The 27619-nt window shown below is 42.5% G+C and overlaps 1 protein-coding gene and 2 long non-coding RNA genes across 8 annotated transcripts in view; 1 reads left to right on the top strand and 2 right to left on the bottom strand.

Annotated features, from left to right (window-relative positions):
• The window catches only part of LOC143434090 (uncharacterized), a 172025-nt gene extending 170639 nt beyond the window's left edge, over window positions 1-1386 (bottom strand). For both annotated transcript variants that reach the window (XR_013103298.1, XR_013103297.1), the window contains exon 1: window positions 1075-1386. This is a non-coding gene — a long non-coding RNA (uncharacterized LOC143434090). The remainder of the gene's footprint in view (window positions 1-1074) is intronic.
• Window positions 22-3030, top strand: LOC117719242 (alpha-1B-glycoprotein-like). Of its 3 annotated transcripts, none has more exons than XR_013103295.1 (5): window positions 24-135; window positions 209-244; window positions 342-449; window positions 1393-1689; window positions 2468-3030. XR_013103295.1 is itself a non-coding variant. In XM_076911402.1 (4 exons), the coding sequence occupies exons 1-4, from the start codon at window positions 102-104 to the stop codon at window positions 2755-2757; spliced, it is 657 nt and encodes a 218-aa protein (XP_076767517.1). In that variant the 5' UTR covers window positions 22-101; the 3' UTR covers window positions 2758-3030. The 3 variants fall into 3 exon arrangements, 1 of the variants encoding a protein (XP_076767517.1); XR_013103296.1 differs by having other exon boundaries at window positions 27-125; XM_076911402.1 differs by lacking the exon at window positions 342-449 and having other exon boundaries at window positions 22-135.
• A 5725-nt stretch (window positions 3031-8755) lies between these two features.
• LOC143434089 (uncharacterized) overlaps window positions 8756-27619 on the bottom strand; it is a 96274-nt gene continuing 77410 nt past the window's right edge. For all 3 annotated transcript variants that reach the window (XR_013103293.1, XR_013103292.1, XR_013103294.1), the window contains exons 3-5: window positions 12548-12716; window positions 10214-10286; window positions 8756-9865 (exon numbers count right to left, since the gene is read on the bottom strand). This is a non-coding gene — a long non-coding RNA (uncharacterized LOC143434089). The remainder of the gene's footprint in view (window positions 9866-10213; window positions 10287-12547; window positions 12717-27619) is intronic.

Below are 27619 nucleotides of genomic sequence, written 5' to 3'. Positions count from 1 at the left end.
ACCTTCCAGGAAGGGCAAACAAAGTACAAGGTCAGTGCCCTAAATTAATTTGCCTCTGCAGGTGCTCCCTACAGACACACCTGCTGGACTGAGGACCCGCCATGTCTCTGCTGGCTACTGTACTGGTATTCTGGGGTGAGATGTCCTTAGATCTAGAACTTCTGGAGCAGGTGAGGTATGAATGGAGACTCACACAGTGTTTTTACAGGTTTCAGACTGGACCCAGGAAATACTCTAATGCTTGGTAAGTTCACCAATAAAGCCTAGAAACCATGGCCTATCAGTTATGGGGAAGCCCATTTTTCTAATGACAAGCAGATCCTGGTTCCTTTGCCTTCCAGATTCTGGCAGTGAACTGGAACTATGAGCAGAGCCTCAGTCCCTGCAGGAACCCTGGGCAAATCAACTGCACAGACCAGCGTCAGACCCAATTCTTTCCAGGGTTCAAGGTTGCTGTATTAATTGTCCTACTTAAAGCTTGGGAAACTGAGCTAATATATGTTCATATCTGGAGTTTCTGTTTTGGGATCCCCATTCTGTTCACTTGAGACCACCATCTTTGCCTTTCAACAACAGCTCACCCTGTTAGGAGGCTCACCATCACTCCACATTAGCTCTATGGGCTTGCTGTCCTCCGACCAAATGTGCATGTATTTGTGCATACGGTAGCAGCAGGTAAAAGGACCTAGGTTATCCAGTGTCTTCAAGTTCATATAGTACAGGGTAGCATCTTTTGGTGGGGCTGAACCCATGAATTTTCAGCACCTTCCCCCCTTGCCTGAGTTGGAATTCAGCTGCGTTCTGAGGAGCTTTGCAGGCAAGGGTCTCATATATCTTCTGGGGATAGATCATTAGGTAATTTCCCATTAAACACAGAATGGGTGGAGCCTGTGTGGCTGAAAGAGAGGGAAGAGTCCAGGACACTCTGCTTTGTAGGGTCCCACTGAGAACTTCCCTGTGTCCAGCCTCCAAACCTCTGACCTTCAGTGACAGCTCAGAAGCAAATGGCTTATCTTTGGACACTGTGTGTCAGGTTTTACACCAAGCTTTTCAGTATTGGGGTTTAACACTCACCATGCATCTTGATGGTCACAATAGCACTGGGCTCAGAGGGCTCGCCTTCGGCATGGGTTAGGTAGCTGCAGCTGTAGTTGCCAGGCTTGTAGATTAGAAATCCAGATGTTCCCTTGTGCCAACAGACTGCCAGGGCTGGGATGTGGAAGGGATGGCACAGAATTAAGCAATGCTGTCTTTTGGTACCTTTCAGAAGCAAGCAAGAGAGGGAATAGGGAGGCCACTTTAAGCAAAGTGTTTAGCTGGAGCACAAGCTGGGTCACGTACAGGACCCCTGCCATATCTTCAAGCTGAGCCAATGTGTTTGATCCTTCACAGGGACACTACCAGCCCCAGTACTTACTGCAGAGCCATCGAGTCGGAACCTTGAGCCTGGTTCAACGGTGAAGCTTCGATGTACTGCACCCAAGACCAACCTGCGCTTTGGCCTGCAACGCCAGGGCAAACCGGATTTAGTTGTGGTGCAAACGCTGAATTCATCTGGGACCGAAGCTGTCTTTGAGCTGCACAATATCACAACAATAGATTCTGGCAACTATAGTTGTATCTACATGGAACAGGCACCGCCCTTCTCGAGATCTGCGTCCAGTGAGCCCTTGGAGCTGCAGGTGAATGGTGAGCTGAAAGTGGCGATGAGGGTGGGAGGAGCAGAGGGTTACACACTTAGGGAGCAGTGTTCCTGAGCTGTAACCTGTGAGGAGCCAATCTTTCCAGGTTATACCTTAATGAAGTGTTGAGCTTTGAGAACCTTGAAGAGGCCTCTCCCCAGGTGTGAAGCCTGGAAATCTGGTTTGTTTCCCATTCTCTGAGCTGGAAGGCAGTTGGTCCAATGATGTATTAGGATCCAAGGGGTTCTTGTGTATGTTCACACGAACATTCCCAGGCCTCAGTTTCCCGGTGATGCATGTATCTCACAGCCACTCATACCATTGACTCACCTTTGAGTTAATATATAATTTTACAGAACTATTGAGATCCTGGGGTTATTGGATCAGAAGTCATTGATTATCATGAATCATAAATTCATCAGAAGTTATTGGATCCAGAAAGAGATCATGCAAAGGTTTCCGCCCACCTTAGGTTCTGACCTCAGACTTCTGAACTGTGCTTCTGCCAGAAGTACTTTTCTGAAAGGACTCTTCACAGCTTCAAACCTTTGAGTACCCGATGAAACACCCCATGGGACAAATCAAGATCCCTTAACCCTTGTCACTTTGGGTGTTAAATACCTAGGGGAGATACAGATGGTACCCCACCAGCACTTATGACACAAAGAAGGAGAGGGAGCTGTGTAACTCAGAGTGATGGCATAAAAGAAGTATCTAAAGCAGATCCAGCATAGAGACCCCTCTGGCAGGAGATGCTACAACCTCATTACCATCATCCCTCACAGGGCCACCACCCAAACCAAGGCTGGAAGCTCTATGGAAAGGCAAGGTGCGTCGGGGCCATGAGGCTGGCTTTCGATGCCATGGCCACGTGCCCAAGGTCAGCATGCGTCTGATACGTGATGGCTTTAAAATACCCTTCTGGATAACCTCAACAAGAAGCATCTCGGCTTATCTGAAGCTGCCCGCCGTTGGACCCCAACATGTAGGCAACTACAGCTGCAGCTATACTGCCCAGTCGCCCTTCACGTTTGAATCAGGGATCAGTGATCCTGTGGAGCTTATGGTAGATTAGCCTCTCCTGAGCTGTGTTTGGGGTCTTGGTTCTTCATATTTCCAGAGCTCTACATTGGCTAATTGCTTCACCAAGGCAGGTGTGGAAAAGGCCCTGCGGCGATTTGCTGAGTTAGTGAATCCACTTCTTTGTCTAGGTAGCTAAAGTGGCTGCAGACACAGGAAAGTGTCCTTGGAAAGAGTTGAAGACAGGCATAATACCCATTCTTTGTAAGATGTAAGATGACTTCATTTTCTCTGGACTTAATAAAGATCAAGGAAAATTTTGTTTCAAGCATCCCTTTCATTTGTGGATGTAAGGCATCTGCAGATGGGGGAGGACATTATTCCAGGCCTGGGATCCTGTGTCTGTAAAGAGGAGAGGCTCAGGATTAGATCCTAAGGACATAATGGTAAAAGCCTGGTCTTTTCCCATATCTCTCAAGATCTTCTCTTTCCAACATCTGTCTGGCTGTCCCATAGGTTCCAGGCATTTCTTTTCTTTCCAGCAGGTGTGGACATGCAGCTTGAAGCTCTAGCCCAGCCTATCTTAGCTTGGAATGGTCTGTCCCTACCCTAGCAGTAAGTTAGAAAATTCTACATTAAGTGTTCTGGCTGCGTTTTTATATTTTACAAATGTAGTCTGATAGATGGCACCCGAGTGTGTCTAAATCGATTCATTGTCTGAAGTAACTCAACTGGAAAAAAATCAAAACAGCAAAACATCTTCAGAGCTGAACCAAAAGTTTGTTCCCTTTGGGCCTCAGTGGAGCCGGAGACTGAGGTCTGAAGAGTTGAACCCTGAGGCCAAACCAGGGCCCTCAGCTCAAAACCACCCTGCCTTTTTGCTGTGTACTCTACCAATCCCCGCAATGCTCGTGGTCCCCACAATAAACTCAGAAATACTCCATGTCTCCCTACAACTACTGCTCCTTCAGTGCCTTTGTTCAGAGGGCGCTTCCCTTTTTCACATCTTACTTGGATGTTAAAATACTGACTCATGCTTTAAATGTAAAGAATCATTTCATTTATTTATTTTTTTTTAACCAACAAATTCTAATTGGAAGTTCAGAATAATTGAGAGGTCAATTTGGTTAGTGGTGATCTCAAAAACGAACAATACGTGGTCCCAGTTCTTAAAGAATATACAGTCTAGGACAGGCAAACAAGTAGTGAGAAAGCTCATCCCAACCTCAGCTGATATCTAGACTCCACAATAAAAGAGAGAGAGAAAGAGAGAGAGAGAGAGAGAGAGAGAGAGAGAGAGAGAGAGAGAGAGAGAGAAAAGAAGAATGCAATTCATAAGTGGCATGCATCTGCAATCCCACTGTTCCTTAGTGAGATGGAAGGAAGAAAGGAGGCTAGAACACCACCTAACTTGGAGGACAGAGTGACGGGAAGGAATATCACGCCTCAACTGGTAGGATGAGATGAGAAGCTGAAAAGTCAACCTCTGATTTGCATAGACATAACCTTGCACTCACCCACACTCACATATACACATCTAATAATGAATGAATACATAGAGTTTAGTTAAGTGCAGGTGGGCTTCAGAGTAAGATTTACTCATAGCCTAAGATGCAGAGCAAGAATTTTAATGAGCTCTCAGAGCCTGTGCATTGACTTTCATTTTGAACACCTGAAAACCATAATAGGTGACATAAGGCTCTTTAGAGTTGTTGACTCCTGACATAGCTTGAGATGTGAAGAAGAAAACAGAAATTCTAAGTGATAGCAACCATTTTGACCTCCGACCTTTGAGCTGTGCTTCTGCCAGAAGCAGCTTCCTAAAAGGTCCCTTCACCTCTCTGGGGAGCCCGGGAAGCCCTGGAACGGGTCAAAGCCTGGGAGATTCATAGCCCTCATGATGCTGGGGAGTGGCACACTTAGGGGAGATACAAGCATCATTAAATGGATACCCAAGGAGCAAGGCAACAGGGAGAGCTGCCTGCCTCCTAGTGTGCAGTGCAAAAGGAGCCAGAGTAAACTCACCATAGAGCCTCACAAGAAATGTCCCAAACTGAGTTCTATCCCTCACACACCCCCAGGGCCACCCCCACCACCAAAGCTCCAGGCTCTGTGGACAGGAATAGTGCCGGCTGGTTATGATGTTGTTCTGCGCTGTCACAGTGATGTGCCCGGGGTCACCATGGAGCTGCTGCGTGATGGCAAACTATAGGATGCTCTGAGTACTGAGAACCCACAGCGACCTGGGGCTGATTTTTGTGTGTCTCCAACATATGTGCATCTACACCTCCTGGTGACCTGAGCCCCTCCACTCAGAGCTCAGCAACCCCTCCTAATGGAGGATATGGCTTCCAGAGTGGTGTTTGGGTTTTGCCTCTTGATCTTTACTGGGCTATGCACTTGATTAATTGTGTAATCAAGCCTCCATCTTAAACACCTTGAAAACTTCATAATAGGTCACAAAAGGCTCTTAGGTATTGTTGATTCCTCACATAGCCGTAGATGGGAAGGAGAAAACAGGAATTCTAGAAGATAGCGCCCATTTCACCTAATATCATTATTCCCAGTCTAGAGATGAGTAAACACTAAACACATCTCCCAAAATGCAGAGTTAACAAACAGCAGAGCTGTTTTTGATCCCAATACATCAACCCCAGTCACGTCTCTCAATCATTAACTCATCCAGTCTTTAATTTGCCTTGTGATGTTTGTGTCTTGAGATAGGATCTCACAACATATCCCCAGCTAGCTTCGAATGCCTTACCTGCCTAATCCTGCTGCCTCAGCATCCAAATCACTGAGATTATAGTCGTGTGCCACTGTACCTAGTGCTACTGTGAAGATGTAAAACTCAGAAGAAACAGAGAGAGGCAGCTTTGGGCTATTGTTCACCAGGCCAAACCATAAGCACAGAAAAGGTTCACAGAGAAAGCAGGGCTTAGTGTGAGGCTAGAACACAGACTGATGGGACAGCCTTACCGTAATGCAGGTTTGCCATGGTGTCCCCAGAGAGCACGGGTGTGGTATGTGATGAGCATCCATGACTTGAAAGTGGGACAAACCTGTGGCTCTTCACTTTTCTTCTGTATAATAAGGACAAGCTTATCTACTTTATGGTGCTCTAATAAGGGTGACATTAAGTAACACGTGGGAGAGAACATATCCAGTTTCCTGGGACACCACATGAGCTAAATTCTCATGAACTTCTTTTATGTCTTGCAAAGATTTCTCATTGTGCTAAGGAGGTAGGCCTAGTGATATTCATTTCCTCTGTCCCAGGGTGAGCAGGAGTCTGAGACCCTTCCCCATATGGTTGGAGAGATCCTGGCAACAATCCTACCAGGAAGTGACTTGGGACAGATCACCAGGCAACTGATCAGAGCTTAGTAGAGGCAAAATTGGAAGAAAAGGGGGTCATTTTCAGGAGCCAGCAAAGGACAAAGGTACAACCCATCCCCTGAAAGAAAGAACAATTAAATTGTATCATTCATAATACTTAGCATAGAACGGGTGCTTCTTCAAGCAAATTAATTCTGTTCCAAATCTTGGAAAACAATTGACTGGGTGTGTCAGAGAAGAGCTCTATTTCTGAACTAGGGCTGAGGAGAAGCTTGCTCTCCACAGTGTTTGATGACTAGAAAAAGCGCCATTACTGCTTCCTAGAGCCAAGTTACCCTGGGTGAGAAGAGGCCAGTAAGCTCTGGTGAGGATTTAACCCTTAACCAAGTCTGTCTTTACATATATGTTACCCAAGTTACCCAAGGTCATAACAACTCAAGAAGTCACACTCTGTCATTTTCATCCTAACAAATGCCCCAGGAGATGGGACCAGAAAGTCACTGGGTGTGCTAAGCTACTGTGATGGTTGGAAACAGTCTTATCTCTTCCCCCTGGAACTTAGGGTCAAGGGCTTGTGCCAAGACATGATGTGCACTCAGCTGCTCAACTCTAAGCCCTTTCACTCAGTGTATTTTTTGAAGTGAAATCTTGGATTGGTAATAAAATGCACTATTTCATTACCTACATAGCAGAGCACTGCCAATTACAAGAAATTAAAAGAAATGGACCAAGTCACAGAATAAAGGAAAATAGTCAGAAGGGGAAAAACCCTGATGTGTGAACATGGTTTCTGGAAAAACCATGTTGAACTCTTTGGTCTGAGGAACCTCCAAACATAATTGTATTTTTGTTTGTAATTCATAACTGGAATTTTGCTACTGAGTGGTGTCTCAGTTCCTAAGATCATCCAAAATATGTATTTTCCATTGTTCACCCCATGGGTTGAGAACTGCAGGTTCAGAAAGATGCTGAGATGCATCCCCATCTTTGAAATTGTTGGCAAGGTTCTATCCTCTAGGCATGTCATGACCACTGCTGGCTTGAAATCAGAGCTGGTGTAATCAGAGGCAAGACATTATCAAAAGACCATTTCATCAGCCTTAGTAGTACTCTGTTGTACCATAGAAGACAGTCATCAGCCCCACACCAGAGACTCCAGCTATTATTCTCCTGTTCCCACTGCATGGACAGTGCTGGAGTTAGAAACAATTAGAGGTTGATGGTGCTGGGACTAAAGGAGAGATTACAGCTCTTGTGAGTTGTCACCCATATCAACTTGGAGCTCTTCAATGACACAGTCCTTACTGAGTCACCAATGTGCCTAGAAGAATAGCTCACCGATGCTCCTTCTAATAACCCCACACACTCATTGGTTCAGGAGCTAGAACTGGAGGGACACATGTCTGATGCAATCTGGTATCCAATCTAAAGAAAATGGGCATTTCTGTGTATCTTCCAGGAGAGTTCATGCAACCTTCATGCACAGAAAAGATACACAGTTCTCTTCAAACTGAGAGAGACACATGCCATTACAGAGGACTGGTGGCAATACACACAAACATAGACACAGACACACACACAGACACACACACACACAATATATATATGACAGGGAGGGTCCCAGGAATGAATGCAGATTAAGAAAGTGAGACACCACATTGCTGTGCAGGGTAGTGACAAGGCTGGCAACTTCTTCCAGGATCACCTCTCTGATGTGGAGATATTTCAATTGGTATAGATGGAAACCTTGGTATGTAACCCAGAGATATAAGGGACATTAGCAGGCCTCATTCTGGGCAGGTTGGAAGGAAGATCTGGTACCTAGGCTTAGCCTCAGTGTGACCTGACTCTAGAATGCTCCACTTGCAAAATAATCGAAAAAGTTCTAGCCCTTGTTATAAGGTGGGTATGATGTGGCAAGGGACAGGGGTGCAAACTCCTCTGTGTAATACAAAAAAAATCACTCTGACATATAAACTTCCAAGAGTGTGTCTTGTGTCACTAAATCCTGGAGGTAAAGGCATGTCTTTTGAGAAGCCATATCACACTCCTAACCCAGACTGTCCTGACACACACATTTCTCTAAATAATGGAAGTGATCCCTGTTTCTTTAATGGAAAATGCCCTCTGCAGAGGTCCTCAGCCATGGTAGCATTGTATGGAGACAATCTTCCTAGGACACCCATGTCCTACATTCTCTCCTTAAACAACAAGTATCTCATCCGTACCTTGTCCATGGTCACATGTAGGTGGTAGCACTCTGGCGTGTTTATAATGAGCTGTTGCCAATATGGAGCCTGTGTGTGGTCCCTACAATGTGCGGTGGATAGAAGAAAACTCACTTCTGTGTCTCTGCTCCCAGGAATGTGACTGATGATCTCTGTGTCTCAGTCTTCTTAATGAAGGGTGACAAGTGAACTATTTATTACCTTCGTGGAAAACCCCAGTGTGATCAGCAACTGCATTAATGTTGAATTAGTGAGTGAATAAGTAAGCAAACAAAAATGATCTATCTCCAGGAACAAATCAAGCAGAGGACTGAATTTCATCCTGACTCTATACTCCTCTTATTCTAAGACTCAGAGACTAGCTGCACCTAAAAAACTGGATGTTCTAATACATTATATTGTGTTAGCAGACAATCAATGCATATTTGTTGAACAAATAAATCACAAAAGCAATCAAAACTGCAATCAATCACGCAACTGCTTGGGGATGTTGACAATTCTACTTTATTGATGGGCAGTTTTCCAGGAACACAGTGCAAAAGGAAACCACTGTATTTTCCTAAAAATAAAAACCTCTAGCATATCAGCCAGTGAATAATTAGACATTAATTGTCTCTAACTGGAAAAAAAGAGTAACTCAGTTAATCCCAGGAGACCCCTGTTATGAACAGGGAAAACAGCGAGTCAGAATCTAACCTCCTGTTTATAACCTTGGCCCACACGTGATCTGTTCCTAAAAGAGAAAAAAAAAGTCATTAATCTCCCAACTCAAGGAATTCTGTTATATTTTGAATAAAAACAAAATAAACAAAATTAAGGTGGGAAATAAATCAGATATGCTGTAATTAGGTTGAAAGCCAGATTTTCCTGCCTAACTCTCCCCACAAGCCTCATCCATCAAGAAAAATATATCCTTGATATGGAGATTTTTCCATTCCCTTTTCAGACTGAATTAGTCACTTGATCTGAATGGTAATTTGACAGGACACTGGAGGAAAAACATGAGGGATAAGATTACAATAGAGCCAGGAGAAAATGCTTAATAAAGTTTGGTGATGCCCCTGAACTGTGCTTACGACCCCTCAACCTGAATAGTAACTTTTCATTCATCCCAGTGTTACTTCTCTCTGGGAGATCTCAGGGGGCTATAAATTCTTTTACTAAAATCTGAGAAGGGTCATGTGCATTTTCTAATCCATCTTTACAGATTTCAAAGGCTCAGCCTGAGACAGTTACTGATTTGCTTATATTGGGAAAATAAAACCAACTGGAGGCCCCTGGACCAAACTCCTGGACATGCGACCCCAGCCATGTGCCACACAGGTCAACAATGGCAGAAGTGTAGACAGAGAGTGACAAGGTGGTTCCTTGCTGAAGGCATGCTTGATCTTCAGGGCCATTTCTGGCTGGGAGCCTCTGGTGTATTTATGGTGTAGAGGACTGGGTCTTCCTCTCTGCGCTTCCACAATCAGTGAGCTGTTCAGTCTTCCTCCAATCCTAAGTCCTCTTTAGGCTCCCATTCAGGCATACAGCCTTTGTTCTGCTTTCTGGCACGGTTATTTCCTCTTTTCCAAGCTTTGGCACGTCCTGTTTTTTCTAGAATAGTTAAGGAAGTGACTCAGTGGTAGTAGAGGTAGGATAAGAAGCCTCTGGCTGTGTTTATGTAACTCACTGTGTTTCTGTAGCTCCCTTTACTATTATGAACAGAGCTCTGTGGGTAGGCTGCTGGTGAGCAAAGGGAAGCCAAAATTCAAATGGTGCGTACTAGATGCCTCCACTTTACAAAATGTCAAAGCAGGCAGACAGTCTAATGATGGCAGATGTTTACAAAAAAAAATAATGGATGACATAACAAAATCATGAATACTATTGTATGTTGTAGTGCAGGAATTTAGATATTTTAATAATGTTGGTGATTGAACCTGGGGTCTTCATACATTTTACCTTTGAGTTATTCTCCCATCCCTATACAAGACTTTTGTATTACATTTTGTGATGAGGTCCATCTCTTATGTTCCTAAGGGAAAAAAAAAAACACATAGTTACTATTTTTAATAGAAAATAAAATACAGGTAGAATTGTCCTGCTTACTTGAGAAACAGTTTAAGAAACCGGCCAGACCCTCCCCCGACCCCGAGCTCCCTGGGACTGGACCACCAGCCAAAGAATACACATGGAGGAACCCATGGCTCCTGTTGTGTACGTGTATGTGGCAGAGGATGGACTTGTTGGACATCAGTGGGAGGAGTGGCCCTTGGGCCTGAGGGTGTTCAATGCCCCAGTGTAGGGGAACGCCAGGGTGGGAGGACAGGAGTGGGTGGGTGGAGGCACACCTTCATGGAGGCAGGGGGAGGGAGAATAGAACAAAGGGTTTCCAAAGGGGAGACCTGGAAAGGGGAAAACAACTGAAATGTAAATAAAGAAAGTACCCAATTAAAAAAAGAAAAAAGAAAAGAAACTATGCTCAAGTGTTGACTGTGAGCATTTGAATACTGAGAACCATTGAGAAGAATCTGTGGTCCCAAGTTCTTGTAGACTACTTTCCTTCATCTAGAAGTTTGCAATGGCACATATGTATTTGGACTTTGTGCAGTTTTCCTAGCTCTGTAGCTCAGAAATATACTCAGTGGGTAAAGGAGCAAATACGGAGACTCTACACTGCCTTGGCTGTTTGTTGAATGATAAGATTATGATGATTCCTTATATCTTAGCTCTAAAAGGTACAGAGAATTTGGGGTAGTCAGGGTAGATGCATGAAGATCAATAGCAGGTGGAAGAGAAGACAGGCTAAGGATGTGGGTTCTATAAAAACTGGCTTGCTTTCTGTCTATACCAGCCCTGCTTCCACAAATAAATCTGTGGGCACAAATTATTCAGAAGCATGCTCATTGAAACCAGAAATGCATTCTTTAATATTTTTTTTGCAACAGATGCACTTTTAAATTGTTTAGGTTTAGACCAAAATTATAATATGAAATTTTAATATTCAAACATGAGCGTGGGTTTCCATTCCTTGAACATGCACCCCCTTTCTCTTCCAGAGTAGACAGGAAGGCAAAGGGAAAGGGGTCAGAGAGGAGTAAACTGTGACTGATGTCCAGATCTCTGCATCTAAGTGGCCATGGGACCTAGAAACAATCACTTCCCTGCTGGAGAGCATTGTCCCTTGTGTGGGGCAGTGGGGATGCCCTGCAAGTTCTTTAAGTCTCCTTCAGCTGATTGTAATCTCAAGTCTGTGTAATTCTCAAGAAAGGAAAATGAAGAACAACAGAGCAGGAATTACCTATGGACCATTATCATTGTCACAACTGAGTTAGGTCTTAGAGCACCATGGAAGTGAACATTGCTTAAGAATGATAGGTTAGTGCCCTGGACAGGCTCTCTGGGACATCTAAGAAGGCAATGCAGAAAAATATTATAATGGCTGTTCTCCAGCCTCTTCTATAAATGACAAAATATAAACATAGCACCCATGTCAAAATTAACGATTTCATAACTACAAAAACCTTACATTCCTTCTTATGCTCCTGTGGTTGCTTATGTATGATTGTGTGAGAACATGTGGACATGCACATATGGGACTTGGTTCCCAAGGTTTCCCAAGAAAGTTCCTAGTCTTTACTTGGAACAACGGTTCATTAGAAAGTGAGCTTTTTAGCACTGATCTTTTTCTGCTCTAAAAGCGACACACTGATGCACTTTTACAGTCCTTGCTTCTTCCCTTCAGTCTACAAAGTGACAATTTTCTTTCTATGTGTCTCCACTGACATCTATCTGAGAGTCCTTTGCCAGAACTTGGAAATAAATGGAATCAACAGTTGACTTTTTTTTTTTTCCTGGCTCACTTCTTGACAAGCTCCACCAATCAAATTGTGCAGAGTAGAAAATTACTGTCCTGTGTTATATGTAAAATATCCCCTACCCCAAGACTTCTATACTTGGTTCCCAGAGCTGACTTAGAAGCTTGTGGAAGATTTCAGCAGTGGATCCAAGTTTGTGGAAGAGTTACTAACACAGTTCCCAATGCCAGTGCTTTACTATAGAATCAACAGAAGGGTGTTGTGACCTGACAACAGAAAAGAAACCTCTCAGATGATACAAAATTTGGTTAACAATGATTTTCTTCTTAATCCTTTAGTGGGATGGCTAGTTTGCCATATAGCATAGGTTATGGAAATGTATTACATAGTCATTTAAAAAATCTTCAAGGGTAAAATCACAACAATTCTGCTCATATGAAAAAGAAAAGATAACTCATCCTTTGGGAATAGGACCTACCTACCACATCATGCTTCTGAACAAGACTGTAAAACCTTCCGTGTAGAACTGTGTTGTGGAATGATTAGATTCTTGGTCAGGCTGGCTACCTGGTTACCTGGTGTCTTCTGGGCATGGCAGGATGACTGCACTCATCAACTCACAGCAGCTACGGTTGGCTATATAAGATCTGCACAGGACACAGGATAAAGACAGTTAATACTCAAGCACTGAGGGAAGAAGGAAGGGCTCAGGAAATTCCACATACACCCCCCCCCCTAAAAAAAAAGCCCCTGACAATTGATGGCTCCTGTGGGAGAGAGATTTCTCTCATTTTTTTTTTCTTTAAGGCCATTGCTCCCTGTAGGTCAACTATGCCCCAGTTGGGGGCCCACATCCAGATGGAAATGGACAGCAAAAACAAGAGTTGATGAGTTATTAAATTTGAAACCTAGGACACCACGTGGGGTTGTGGGGTGGAAAGATGGTGGACCTCTCCCCACCCCCTAAATGGTTACATCTGCCTTGGCAATATATTTGAGATTTCCATGACCTTGACCATGGCCCAGATATATTAACCAAAATAATTAAAGTGACCTAAAGTAATTTTAAAAGATATGAGTCCAAAATGATCCTCGTGTTATATCTGAAATAATTACTATGCTTAGAAACAAACGTTTCAAGGTTACTCTAACTTTGACGTAAATTATGGTCTTTGTGGGTTTTGCCTTTAAAATTTAAAAACTCTGTAGCACTGAGCTTGAACACCAAAAGACTCTGAGTCTGTGAGAGACAGGCCTTGAGATTTATAGCCAGAACCTGTTTCCTAACCACTTTCTGCTTCCTGATGTCCAGATGCAAGTAAGCACCCTCACTCTTTGCAGTCACAGATGGAAACCATTCCCAAAATCTTGCTTTCTCCTCCCTGATAGACTAACCCATGAGACACACCAGTCTTTAAAGTTGCTTCTCAGCAGAAATTTGCTTGAACAATAAGAAGAGTTGCTAACACAGTTCCCAATGCCAGAGCTTTACTGCAGAATCATCAGAAGGGTGTTATGGCCAGACAACAGCAAAGAGACCTTGAAAAGATGTAAACATTTTTTAGAAATGTCTACCACACTATGCTTCTCTAGAAGCCTGTCAGACTTTTGGTGTAGAACTCTGTCTTGGAATGAGTTTGACTCTTTTTCAGGCTAGTTACATCATTATAACCTAATGGTACCTATGGTTGGGCAACCATCCATGGAGAAGAGTTAATCCATGAATAGCTTCTGGCTTCAATCTCCTAGGTCTGACCCCATGTGTCCAGGAGCTTCTTAACTTAGCAACTAGATGAACAACATCAAGGAAAAGGGATCAGAAAGCCCTAAGAGCCAAAAGTAAAGAATTGCAGAGTAAACCATGTCTTCTGGGCATGACAGGACCACTGCACTCATAAACGCACAGTTATCCTATGTATTTTTCTCTTTTCTCTTAACTTTTATTCTCCTGCCACAAACTTGACACAATACACATCATTAGTTCCAGGAAGGATTTTTTTTATTTATTTTTTATTTTTATTTTTTTTTTTTTAGGGCACATGGCCTGGAGAGCTTTGCCAGTTGCTTGGCCCCATTTTAACCCACACATCATACATATAAGAATATTATTGTTATTTTGATATATTGCACTAGAATGAACTATGCACTTTATCCACATTCATACAGAGTCATAAAATAGTATTATAAATCATGTGTAAAAATGGGAGTAGATGCTTTAAAATATTTATTTCATTGCCATTACAGATATATCTCATATTTATGCTTTACAGAAACTAGAAAGAATGACTCTAATCTTTCTATCTCACCAGGTCTCTCAGACACAGTTCTTAACAGCTAATTCACGTACTAATATAATTTAGGGTTGGTAAGGGGGTGGGGGGTGATGTACTACCAGTACAGCCTGTCTCAAGCTCCATTTTCATTTCAGTTTAATCTACTATGTCCCTGGGTACATCAGCAATTACCTTTGGGGAAAAATAGCATAAGAAGATACCCTGTCGTGGACTGCACTAACCCACGTTTGGGTGCCAAAATGTTGCTGACCACTCTGCCCCACACTTAGGGGCCAAAATGCCAGGGACCACTCTATCAGTGTTGAAACCTGCACTGCCAAAAGCCATGGGGGCTAAGTTGTTAGAGCCTGCACTGCCCCAAGCTGCTCCAGTCCCATGGGTCGGGGTTCAGCAAGAGAGAGAGTGAGGACTAACGTGAAAAATGGAGACCAGACAGAGTGTGATTCAATCCTGTTTATTCTTCACTCTCTCTTCTCTCCAAGTCCCTAGTTCCCAGTCCCAGGTCTCAGGTCCTAATCCTAGTCCCTTGTCCCTAGTTCCTAGTACCAAGTTGCTAGTCTCCTTCTCAGTCACTAGTCTTTTTCCAAGTGCCTGTCTTCTGTCTGCCTCTCACCTTTTATATGTCTCACTTCTAAGTCACGCCTTTAAGTCATGCCTTTAAATCTTGTCTCCAAATCACACCCTTAAGTCATGCCCTTAAGTCTCACACCTTTAAGTCTCACACATCCAAGGGAAGATCCTGGGTATCTAAAACAAGATGTTATCAGAGTGTGCTCAGCTGTTGTAGGCTATTGTAAACAAGTCTTTTGTCAGGGTATATAGCTCAAGATGGGTGCAAGGATGATAGCCACCTTCTGTCGGCTCCCCACAATACCCAAAGTTGTTTCTGGAATACCATGCATCAGTATCAAGTGGACACAAAGTAGAATGAGTTAGAAAGAAGGAACTTCAACTGAAGGAGGGTTCCATCAGATTAGGGTGTGGACATGTTAGACAGGAGCATTTTCTCCATGATCGATGTTGGAGAGCCTAATCCATTATGGTTGGTATCACTGTTGGCCAGGTGGCCCTGGGTTGTATTAGAAAAAAAAAAAAGTGAACAAGCCAGAATGCAGCTCTACTCCATGATCCCTGCTTCAGTTCCTGCCTCCAGGTTCCTGCCTTGAGTTCCCACATTGGTTTTTCTTCAATAATGGACTGGAAACTATAATCTAAATAATCATTCCCTGCCCCAGTTGCTTTTGTTCATGGTGTTTATCACAGCAACAAAAGGGAAATTCTAAGAGACTGGTACAGAGATGGACTATTGCTCTGACAGTTTGAAACACTGAGTTGGAAAATCCCTTGAGTGCTGAGTGACTGGGCTATTCCATGGAACTTGGAAAATAAGCTTGCTGATGATGGAGGCCTGGCTTGTGAAATTTTGGAATGAGGCTTGAGTTGCCCTTAAAGACTCTATCTAGCCCATTTGTGAGATATTTAAATTAGGAATGTTTGTTTCTGGGGCTAAAGAATTAATTGTGACTAATAAGAAACCAATGCCTTCGAAATCAGACATTTGTTTTACTGGGACAATCTCAAGCTTTCTAATCCTGTGACCCTTTAGTACAGTTCCTCATGTTTGTGGTGACCATCAGCCATAAAATTATTTCCATTGCGACTTCATAGCTGTAATTTTGGTACTGTTAGGAATCATAATGTCAACATCTGTTTCTCAGTGGTCTTAGATGACATTTGTGCAAGGGTCTCTTGATCCCCCACCAAGAGGTCAAGACCCACAGGTTGAGAACCACTGATCTAATATTGCTTAGCTCAAGGTAAAACTTGTTGTGATTAATAAAAGAAGAGAAGCATTTAAGTGAAATCTTCTAGGAAGTTTTTTCACACACACACACACACACACACACACACACACACACACACACACACACAAATTGTAATCCATGAGTGATAAGGTTGCAGATTTCAAGCTCAGGAGACAAACAATATGTAAGGGGCTCCAAGTGGTACTGGTTGAAAACAGTTGAACATTGGTATTGTGAGAGATCAGGAGAAGTTGTCGCTAAAGGTGTAATGTTGTAGTGAAGATACCAAATATTGAAGATCCAAGGACTATCGAATGACCTCTAAGAACAGACTCAGGTATGGACTAGATACACCTGAGCCCACAAGACAAGCTGTGTCTGTTGCAGATTTTAGAGCAGAAGAGATCATGAGTCAATCTTTGACACTGGACACTCAGCTATTTGAAGTTTGTGTTTTGCCTTGACCTGATTGTTACTGTGCCCTGGTTCTTCCCTCTGAGAATTAAAAAAAAATACATTTGTTTCTTTGTTTGTTCTCTCAAAGTCTTTGGAATTTTAAAGAGCCCCTGAACTTTGAAAACGTTGACAATTTTAAAGTTTAAACTGTGGATTTTAAAGTTATATTGTGTTTTATATTGTGATATGAATGTGAGATCTTGGGAATACATTAGAAAGGAAAAGTTATGGTTGATTAATGGTTTCTTTGTATATTAAGTTAACAATGTGTCAATTATGCTAGTTAATTCCTGTCAATTTGATACAAAATAGAGTCACCTGTGAAGAGGGAACTTCCGTTGAGGAAGTGTTCCCATCAGATTGCCTGTGGCCATGTCTTTGGGCATTTTCTTGATTACAGATTTATGTGGGGTAATAAAACCTACTCTGTGCAGTGCCAACTCTGGGAACATAGTCTGAGTTATAGAAGAAATCAAGCCATGGAGAGCAAGTGAGAAAGCAGGCTCTCTTTCCCAATCTCTGCTTCACTTCTGTACCCAGGTTCATGTCTTAAATTCCTGTCTTGACTTCTTTCAGTGATAAAGTGTTAGCTGGAAATGTTGGTTGAAATAAAACTTTCCCTCCCAAAGTTGCTTTTGGTCCTGGTGTTTATCACAGCAATAGCAAGCAACCTAGAACAGTGATGACTACACAGAATATAGCAGCCATTACCAAGAAAGTCCTCAAATAATGCCAACATGTCTCTATACTTTGTGTAGTTGATACAAAGCACTTTGAACCAAAGACCTAGTTGGTGGTTTTTTTTTTTTTTTTTTTTTTTTTTTTTTTTTTTTTTTTTTTTTTTTCTGAATAGTGGCTGTGCTTCAAGAATCCCCAATGTCCATATTTGTAAAATTAAGACAAAGATCACAACTCACAGGGTGAAATGATGTCAGGAAAACCTTTAGAAGCATCCAACTGTTACATAAAGAACTCTTATTCCTCAACATAAGCTGAGTGGTGATTTCAACAAAATAAATACCTTTGGCCAATTTCAAAACTGTAGATGTATTGTAAGTAAAAGGGGGGGGATCAGACCAGGAAACTTAAAAATAAAATTGAAAAATGAAATGCAACAGGGAAGCATGAATATTGGACTCTGCCTCAAGTCCTTTCACATTTTGCCACTGATTCATCCCACAGAGACCCTGTGCTGCTGGTGAAATGAGCCACTTTCTACAACACACTCATAAAGTGCATGTATCTTTATCTTTGTAAAGCTCACAGTGCTCTTCTTTGAAAGAATGGGGTGCTGGATTTGGCTAATTCCAGATTCCATGTACTTCCCACCTACTGGGATGGTTCTCTGCACTTCTTTAGGTAACTTTATTTCTCTGAATACACTCCTTCGACATCCCTCTATTCTCCTAGACTAACCTCAGTAGAGATTGCTGGTGTTCCCTCTGTCATTACAGTCCCCCCTACTCATCCACATCATACTGATTACACCCTTTGCTGACAGTCCTTCCATCAATCTTCCAGTTAATATCTGCCTTTACACTGTATGAAATCTTTTAGCCGGCTAAACTGAAAACAAATGCACTCTCGCAAACAAACAAGCAAAAACAAAAACGCCTTCCTTAAGCAATACCACTGATAGTCATTTTCATCTTAACCCTTTAGGAAAGAATTTCGTTAAGGCAGAGCCTTGAGGAGGGAAGAGGCTTGAGGTATGTATGATGTCTAACCTCATCTGACCCCTTGAGCTGGATTTGTGCAAAAGAAGTATTTAGTCATTCCAGGTTTAATTAAGTAAGGAAATGTTTTTTTTTTTTTTTGTTTTTTTTTTTTTTTTATTAAAACTCTGGGGGAAGAACAGATGACATCTGAGTTTCAGCAATTTTATATTCAAAATAAAATTTCAGAGAGCATATGTTGACTCTACCATGCTCTTTGCCAAGGGATTGTTCTTGAGCTGAACACAATAATTGTTGTGGATAATAATTAGCCTGGTTTTTTAATAAACTTGCTGATTCTGTTTTACTTCCAATGCATGAAAGAATGTCACTACCTCATTTTAGAACCATTGCTTTTTGTCTTACAACTTTCATGCTCAATTCTAAATGTTTGGGCAGGTATCAAAGACTTCTGATCAAGACTCCAAGACACAGGTTCTGCCTTCACATCTAGTCTTTTACTAGGGATCACACTGTCTTCATCTTCAGACCCAGAAAGCATCCTCTTTACAGTTCTAGTTCTGTGTAGTTCTGTTTCCCAGCACTTCAACCCGTCTATCCTAATCACACAAGCATATGACCTAAGCAGAGTCACCCCTATCTCCTCTAATCAGGCAAATGTGTGTCATTTTTTTCTTCCTCAGAGCCATGCATGTTTTTGTAAAGTATAAAGGGTTTCTGTTGCCTGGTAATAAGATCTTAGGAGCAGTGGGAACTATCCAATTGTTTCATGAGCCATGTAACAAATGTTCCACAGTTTAGGTCTATAAAAGCTTCCCTGCCAATTTTCCAAGAAGCACGGGAGGCTGGCTCTGCAACCCTTCCTGCAAAAATGGGTGATGCATTGAAGCCTGGTAAGAGCTTTTTGTTCTGCCTCTCTTTCTGAGTTCTGGCCAAGCAAGGTGTCTCAATCAATATTTTACCTGGACAATTTCACAATGACTCAAAGGGCCCCCTGTAAAGTTAGCACATCAAGAAGTCTGGGTAACAGGCTCTGAGGTGGTCTGTTCTCAGGTTGTACTTATACAAATCTTTATTGCATGGAGGCTTTACATAAAGTATAAAGATAAATTTGTCTCCTTCAACAGATATAAACATCAATGCTAGTTCACTTTCTGGCCCAATCTTTTTCTATTTGCTATCATCCTTCTCTTTGCTCTGCACATTGCTCTCTGGTAGGTAGAGAAAACAAAAATGCACTCCACCGCTTACAATTCCAGGCAATAGTAATAGATCCTCAGTGTCTTAACTTCTTTTCAGTTCCTTTCAAGCTACTGACTAATTGAATTACTCATAAAAGAGGATGCAGGTGTCTGAGAGGGGATGGGGACAGATGTTGCCCTTATATGGCTGCCAGAAAGATATACAGACAGATATAATCTACGTCTATCTGCACTGGGAGCAAAATTCTTTGCTTGAAGAGGTTCACAGGGAAACCCTCGGGAGAGAGCTCAGTCATAGCTTGTACCTTCTAGTCCTAGCACAATAACCCCTCACAGTTGGAATGGAGCTACAGGGCACGTCCTCTTCCTGCTCTGCCTTGTTCCCAGTGTTGCAGGGCAGCATTGGCAGCTGAATTTTTGTCTAGACAGAGCTACTCCCTGTAGCTCACGTAACTTCTCTGAACCTGCCAATGCCCTGCCTCCTCCTCACTTCCCTCCTTTTTGCTAGCTATTCTGTATTCTCCTCACTCTCCCGATCCTGTGGAAATGAACACATCAAAGCCATATGGAGTCATTCTTCCTGGACGCCCATGTCCTTTCTTGCCTCTCTTTTTCCTGGAACATTAATATTAATAGTTTGTTTCTTTGCACTTGCTTTCTTCTCCAACCTCAAGGGACCAGAGCCTTTCCTTGGTCTCTGTGTCAGACAGAGTACTTGTCTGAAGGCTGCTGAGGTTTGCTGGGCTGGTGATGTCTCTGGTGTAATTCCTGCTGTGCAATGCAATCTTGGGATGCCACTCTGCTGCCAGCTTAGTTGGATAAATATTCTTTGTAATATGCACTGTGTTCGAGGAGGAAAAATGATGGCCATATAACATAGGAAAGATACAATAAATAGGCCCTATTGATAACCACTGACTTAGGAGCCAAGCTGGGAACTTGACCATGGTTGGTTGAATAGGTTTGGCCCCCATCTTCTCATGTATTTAAATGCTAGGTCTACAGAGAGTGACACTATTAGGAGGTATGTTTTTGTTGGAGTATGTGTGGCCTTGTTGGAGGGGGTGTGTCACTGTGCAGGTGGCTTTGAGGTTTTATATATATGTTCACATCTGGCCGGACTGAGTCTTCTCCTGGCTGCCTCTGAATCAACATGTAGAACTCTCAGAAATTCCAGCACCATGTCTGTCTGGACACTGCCATGCATCCAGCCAAGATAATATAAACCAAGCCAGCCCCAATTAAATATTGTTCTTTGTAAGAGTTGCCTTAGTCATGGTGTCTTTTCACAGAGATGGAAACCCTACCTAAGACCTGAGACCTAGGCCTCATTCATAACCACTGATTTGGGAGCCAGGCTGCGAACTTGACATTATTTCACACTTTCCTAGAGGTACAATTCTAGAAGACTAACCTGGGCATTCTTATTTTAGAGGGGTAGAAAGTTGCCAGATATCACATAGGATAAGGACTCAAATCCCCTTTTATCCAACTCTATTTTAACCCTCACAATCTGACTATTTCCATCCGTTTTCCTATTCTTGGGCCGAATTCACCAAAATGGAGTTAAGAAGAGAAAGTCCTCCTTCTTTCAGTGAGGAGAGCCCCTACTCAGCTCCCAAAGAGCTGGCAAGGGATGGCAAGGCTGAGTCTTTGGGATCTGTGTCTTTTTCTTTCACACCCACACCCTAGCTTTGGCATCATCCTGAGGTTTACGGACACTTGACATGAGAATACTATATAGCTAGAATATAGCTAGAGGCCCACTGCCAAATTTGTCATGAAATTTCCCAGAGCAGTTCTCTCTCTCTCTCTCTCTCTCTCTCTCTCTCTCTCTCTCTCTCTCTCTCTCTCATCTTGTCTCCTTCCTCTCCATTTCCCCTTCTCCTCTCCCTCTCCCTCTTCCTCTCTCTCCCCCCTCTCTCACTCTCACTCTTTCTAAGACATGAAGTCTCTAGATACTCCAATTTCACTGGGGAGAATTCCATTGTGGCAGTGAGTACTGGATTGAGGAGAAATGACTATGGAAAGAACGGGTCCCTGTAGTGGTGGATGTAGAGGAGATGCTATCTCTGATGGGTTTTTAATAATAAAAGCTAAAGTAGACATGAATATCTGTAAAGTTTATCAAGATTTAAAATGACTTCTGTGGCCATGCTTGGTGAGCTCTGTCCTGCTACAGTTCCTACATCCTGTTAGCTCCAATTGCATCATGGCAGTCTTTGACTCTTCAAATGTGTCTAGTCCTTCCTTGACTGAAAGACTTCCAAGCCTTTCTCATGCATCTTCCTCATCCACAATTACCTTTGGTCCTCATGTATCTCTCATGTCAAATTAGATCAGTTCCCCAGCCTGGACAAGTAATGGGTAATCCATGGATCCTCAGAGGATAATCTGATTTCTCCAGTGACAAGCTCCCTAGTAGTTTATCCAAACTCTAGTGGCCAGCCTTAAAGACATATGCATATGAGCATCTCTCTCTCTCTCTCTCTCTCTCTCTCTCTCTCTCTCTCTCTCTCTCTCTAAACACACACACACTTGCACAACAGCACACACGCACACACACAGAGAGAGAGAGAGAGAGAGAGAGAGAGAGAGAGAGAGAGAGAGAGAGAGGAGGGAGGAAGGGAGGAAAGGAAGACAAAACTCCCATAAGATGCACTTTGATCTTGACACAAACACATACATTCTTCTGCATTCACATGTATACTTATCATGTACAGACAGAGAGAGAGAGAGAGAGAGAGAGAGAGAGAGAATAGACGTAGCATGTAAATCTCTCTTAGTTCCAGAAAAGTAGGTCACACCTTTAAGCACACACTGAAGCAAATGCTCCTCAGTGTACTGAGCTCACCATGGTTATGTATAGATTTTTACAGATGAAGGTGCTGGTTAGGTTCAGATTTTGAGTCCAAATAGCCCATAGGGAAAAATAGAAGCAAATATCTCTCTGTTTCTATCTTGGACCATTTACAATGTATTTTCTCAGGTGTTGTCTAGCTTGGGAAATTGCAACAGAGCTTAAGTGATAGGAAAAAAACCACAAAGAATCAAAAGGTATCTGCCAGAAATGTTCAGGATCAATTCTCTTTTAGTCAAGTAAAATGAATTCATGGTTCAGACTTACTACATACAATTTTTATTAATTTAAAATTAGTTTCTTGTGAGTCTGGCTGCTTTGCAGACTACTGCACACTCCATAATTAAGCCACTATGCTTTGCTGGTACCATCTACTTTTACTAAGGGGTACTCAGCCCCACAGTTACAGGATCCACTGCTCTGTGTGTTTCTTTCTGCACAAAAGGATTCCTAATGACTCCTAGTAATAGAAGAACCTAAAAAGAGTCAACCAGCAGAAGTTCCTTGATATATCCATCAATGGTTTATTAGTCACCCCTGTGATCCAAGGGCAAATGAGGCTGAAATAGACTCCTCCCATAAGAAGTGCCCTTACCAGGGCAGGGTGGTGTGGTAAGTGCATATTATGTGCACATGCAATAGAATTTAAAGGAACCAGAATGATGTTCAGCACAAAGAAATTCACATAAAGATGAGCACCAAACCCACCTGCTGCATGTAGCTTTCAACACTCACATCTTTATGGATGCTAGAATGTCAGACTGAGATAGTTTATGTGTAGGGTGGGAGTTATGTAGGGGCATTTGAAGACAGTAAGGCTATAAAGTAATTGCGCTGCTAAAGAATATAGGTTATCAGAGCAACATACACTTTCAATGAACTCAGATTTCCAAACACTCTTCCACAAATGAACATTTTATCAGCTGGATAGTTGAGCTTTTATAATTGGATGGTGAATGAGACGACTTTTCAGGTAACAGATTTCATTTCTTTTATTCTTTGGATTCTTTTCCCATCCCCTCTAAATGCATCACCTATTTGTTTCTGTGAATCCCCAGGAATATCAAAAAGAGCCAATGGCTTCACATGCCCAATGAGCTCAATAAAATAAGGGCAAAAGACAATGGGATATGCGAGCTGCTTTGGGAATATTTTATTGGCTGTCTAAGTTAGGCATAAAGAGGAATTACATGTGCCTACCCCAGAGGTAAGACAGGCTCACTAGACTAAGCAAAGATAGAGGAGAACTAACTGATATAGTCTTTTGTTGTTGTTTTGGGGGTATTGTTTTGTTTTGTTGAGGGGTTGTTGTTGTTTGTTTTTTATTCAGAACATCTGCTAAGTTCCCCTTCCCCTCCCAAAAACACACCATGGGGCCACAAAGTCCTTCCACATTTAATATGCACCCTTGTTTTCCTTAGATCTTTCTAAAGTCTTACTGGAAGTTTTTTTATTATTATTATTGTCTGGTTTCGGTTAAATTCGGGGACTATTTTTGAATTAGCTTATTTGTACCTCCATTAAATGAGAGGTGGCAAGTTTTCTTATTATTTTTATATGTTTAAAAACATCCTAAAGTATTTATCGTGCTTGGGTACCTATATGCCTGTGTCCCTCTGACATACTTTCCTACTGGGCATTATCCTTTATTCATAACACACAACAAGTTGAATAACCAATTGTTTACCTATGTATATTTTTAGTATCCCTCTCTCTCTCTCTCCTGATTCTATGTTGTATGAGAATGGGGACTGGACCTGTTGAGTCACATCAAATGCTTTCAATAGTCATTTGTTAAACACACAGTAAAATGGAACAAACTTCCCTACAGTCTGCTCTGGCACAGGCAGCTGATTAGAACGAATTTTGACACTAAGCTTTCTACTAAAGTGTGTTCTTCCTGCATGTACAATGAAAATATTCCCCTGGACTTTTGGAATAGAAAAACAAAATAAATAGGAAAGAACAAGGAGGCTAGAAGGTGAGAGATCTGCCTCTTAGTAAATCAAGAGTATTAATATTCTACAGAAAACAAACCTGTTTAGTATTCTATGGCAGATAGAAGAATAAATACTGGAACAAAGAACTTCCTGCTGGACATTTCAAATAAGCCAGGCTCTAATTCTACAACCCATGAAAAACTGTGCGTCCCATAGACAGAGAGCCAAGGCTGAGTTATGGTGAGCGAGGCCAGCATATTTCCCAGTTCTCTCTAGAAGACCTAATGGGAAAATTCAAATGAAGCTACCTTCTTTATTACATGTCAAAAGGAGCTTCCCTCCCTCCTTTCAGAGTACAATTTATTCTCCTAACCTTACCGCATGGGAAATGGATTTTTTTTTCCCCAATGGATTTTTCTCTCAAAGGTCATCATCTTTACCAAGGCACAGAGCTTTTTGTTGGAAATAGATTTAGATAATTTTGAGGCTGGTATATCAAGCTGTATTTTTTTTCCTTTTCAATTTTCTTTTTTTTTTCTTTCTTTCTTTCTTTTTCTTGTGCAGTAAGAGATCCATTCGGTTGTAGTCATGCTCCATTGAACAGAGCCAAGCCTGGTATAATTATTTCCTCTGAGATGAAAGCCGCCTAATATGGAAGAAGCTAGGGAAATTGATATCTTAGAAACCTTCCAATCCAAGACGAGAGTATTTTTATCAATGATGCACTCTCCCAAGAGGCAGGTCATTAAATTTTCAAATATGCACATGTGCAAATGTATGCACACACACATGTTCACACATATCTGCATGTGTATATATAAATACGTATAGCCTTCAGAAGAAAGACACACAGTAATTAGCAGAGGGAGCAGAATCACTATCATCTAATTAGAGGAGAGAAGGAAGTCATTTTTTAAATAGTCATATATTTAATTAACAAAATTAGCGTTTGGATACAGGGCTACCTGTTGCTAATGAGGTAAGAAAGGGCAAGTTTCAGAAGAAAACAGTAAAACCAGGATGACTATTAAATGCACAGTCCCAGACAACTGCCATCAACAGCTATTTCCTCCACCTGAAAAAGCCACGTGGAGAATTGAAACTGCATTGTTGCCATGACCATGGACTAGGACCCGCCTGCCCCCCAGCAAGTCTTAGAGAGATGCCAAACCCTTCCTCTGGTCCAAGTGCAAATGTTGTCAGTGTGTTCAAAAGCTAGCAACCACAGCTTCTCCATCTCAGATGTCTATAGCCTGAGACTCCATGCTAGAGAGCCCTCCCACCAAGACTAGTTACACCCCTCCACCCCTCCACCCCTCCACCCCTCCACCCCTCCACCCCTCCACCCCTCCACCCCTCCACCCCTCCACCCCTCCACCCCTTCACCCCTCCACCCCTCCACCCCTCCACCACTCCACCACTCCACCACTCCACCACTCCACCACTCCACCCCTCCACTGTGGTGTACATACTGAACATGCTGAGCTTCCAGATTGTCTTAGGTAGGTGTTTTTGTTTTTGTTTTTTTTGTTTTTTTGTTTTTTTTTTGCTATGAAGAGACACCATGACCAAGGCAACTCTTATAAACTAAAACATTTAATTGGGGCTGGCTTATAGTTTCAGAGGTTTAGTCCATTATCATCACAGCAGAAAGCTTGACTGCATGGAGGCAGACATGGTGCTGGAGAAGGAGCTGAGAGTTCTACATCTTGATCTGAAGACAGCTAGAAGGAGCCTGTGGTCTTCAGGGCAGCCAGGAGAAGACTCTCTACCACCTTGGGTGAATCTTGAGCATAGGAGCACTCAAAGCCCACCTACACAATTGCACACATCCTCAAACAAGGCCACACCTACTGCCACAAGGCCACACCTCCTTCCATTGCCTAGAGGCCATTCAAACACATGAATCTACGAGGGCCATATGTATTCTATTCACCACACAGATTATTTCGTAATTGGTATGGATTCATTAGAGTTCTAATTGATGACCTGACTCGTTTTTTGCTTGTTTCTTTGTTTGTTTAGATGTGCCTGTATATCTGTCCTTTATTTATAGCTTCAGTGTCACCTCCCGAACCGACCAGCAGACCAGCAGACAGAAGACAACAGACACGGGATCTTCTTCCCAACACAGTTTATTCAGGAACCTTGAAGTACCTCCAAAAACCCCTGAGCTCTAGCTCCCCGCCCTTAAATCTCTGTGTCCTCTCCAATCAGAACCTGTCACACAGTCATTCTGAAATGGTGAGCCAACACGCCAGGGGCGTCTGGCACCCAGCCAGGCGCCATTTTGAGTTCTGCTCCCCACACTTCAGATACCCAATCAGGGTTCTAGGACCCAAGCTGTGCCGCACTTGGTACAGATGTAACAAATGACCATGGACCTGTCTCCCGATTCCAAGACCAATAGAAGCCTTTGGATGTTTAGAATAAACATGAAGGTCAGCCAGAAGTCCACAACTTCAGGTGGCTCTCAAGCAAGATCCCTGAGAAATAATAGATGCTTCTACTGGCCCTGCTTCTCATCTTATTTACAGTTTACTCCATTTTGTTCCACACAAGTTTGGATCTCTAACTTATTATTTACTGAAAACCCACTGGGACAACATATTTTAGAATGTGTACCTTATTCCATGCCTTATTCTGTAGAGTGAAAAATTATAAAGGCCATTTTATGAAATATGTGTAGATTTTTCGCCTTAGACCTGAGCAGAAACGTGCAGATTCCAGAACGAGGAACTGAAAATAAGATTTCAGGCCTTCACTTTCCCTGGGGCACATTCCGGGTGGAAGAGGCCCAAGGCAGGAAGGCATTCCTGACCATAAAAAATACAAGCCGTCTAGGTGGGGCTGTGATTGGAGGAAGTGAGAAATATTTTGTAATGACAGTATAGGTGACAGGGACTTGGTAAGACTACATTTTTGAGAAAAATGATTGTACTGAGTAATTTCCATGGCTATTAACCTTTCAGGGTGGGTTTCTCTGGAATGTTTAGCTATTCTTATGTTATGTATCCTTGGCAACCCCTCACCCCCGCCCCACTCCCCTGGTTTGTGGTTTTTCTCTTTAAAACGCTCCACAGACTGGATGTTGGGGTCAAACCCCACTCCTGCAGGAGTTCGTGGTGAGACCGCTGGCTGCCAGGCTTCTTCCCTAATAAACCTCTGCTGATTGCATCCAGGTATGGTTTCTTGTGATCTTTGGGTGGTCGTGATTTCCTGAGACGTGAGGAAGGGTCTCCCGAGTATGGGGGTCTTCATTTCCAAAAGAAAAAAAATCTCATCTCCCCAGAAAATACAGACTTCACTTCATGAAA

This window comes from Arvicanthis niloticus, chromosome 13 (genome assembly GCF_011762505.2).
Source record: "Arvicanthis niloticus isolate mArvNil1 chromosome 13, mArvNil1.pat.X, whole genome shotgun sequence".
Taxonomy (NCBI): Eukaryota; Metazoa; Chordata; class Mammalia; order Rodentia; family Muridae; genus Arvicanthis; species Arvicanthis niloticus.
Note: the sequence above shows the minus strand (reverse complement) of the source record. Positions and strands in the feature narration are given on the sequence as shown.

What these genes read in the sequence shown, in the direction of transcription:
- LOC117719242 (XM_076911402.1), top strand. Translation starts at nt 102, where the DNA reads ATGTCTCTGCTGGCTACTGTACTGGTATTCTGGG. An exon ending in TACTGTACTGGTATTCTGGG is followed by an intron (nt 136 to 208) that starts GTGAGATGTCCT and finishes GTGTTTTTACAG; the next exon opens with GTTTCAGACTGGACCCAGGA. An exon ending in CTTGGAGCTGCAGGTGAATG is followed by an intron (nt 1,690 to 2,467) that starts GTGAGCTGAAAG and finishes CATCCCTCACAG; the next exon opens with GGCCACCACCCAAACCAAGG.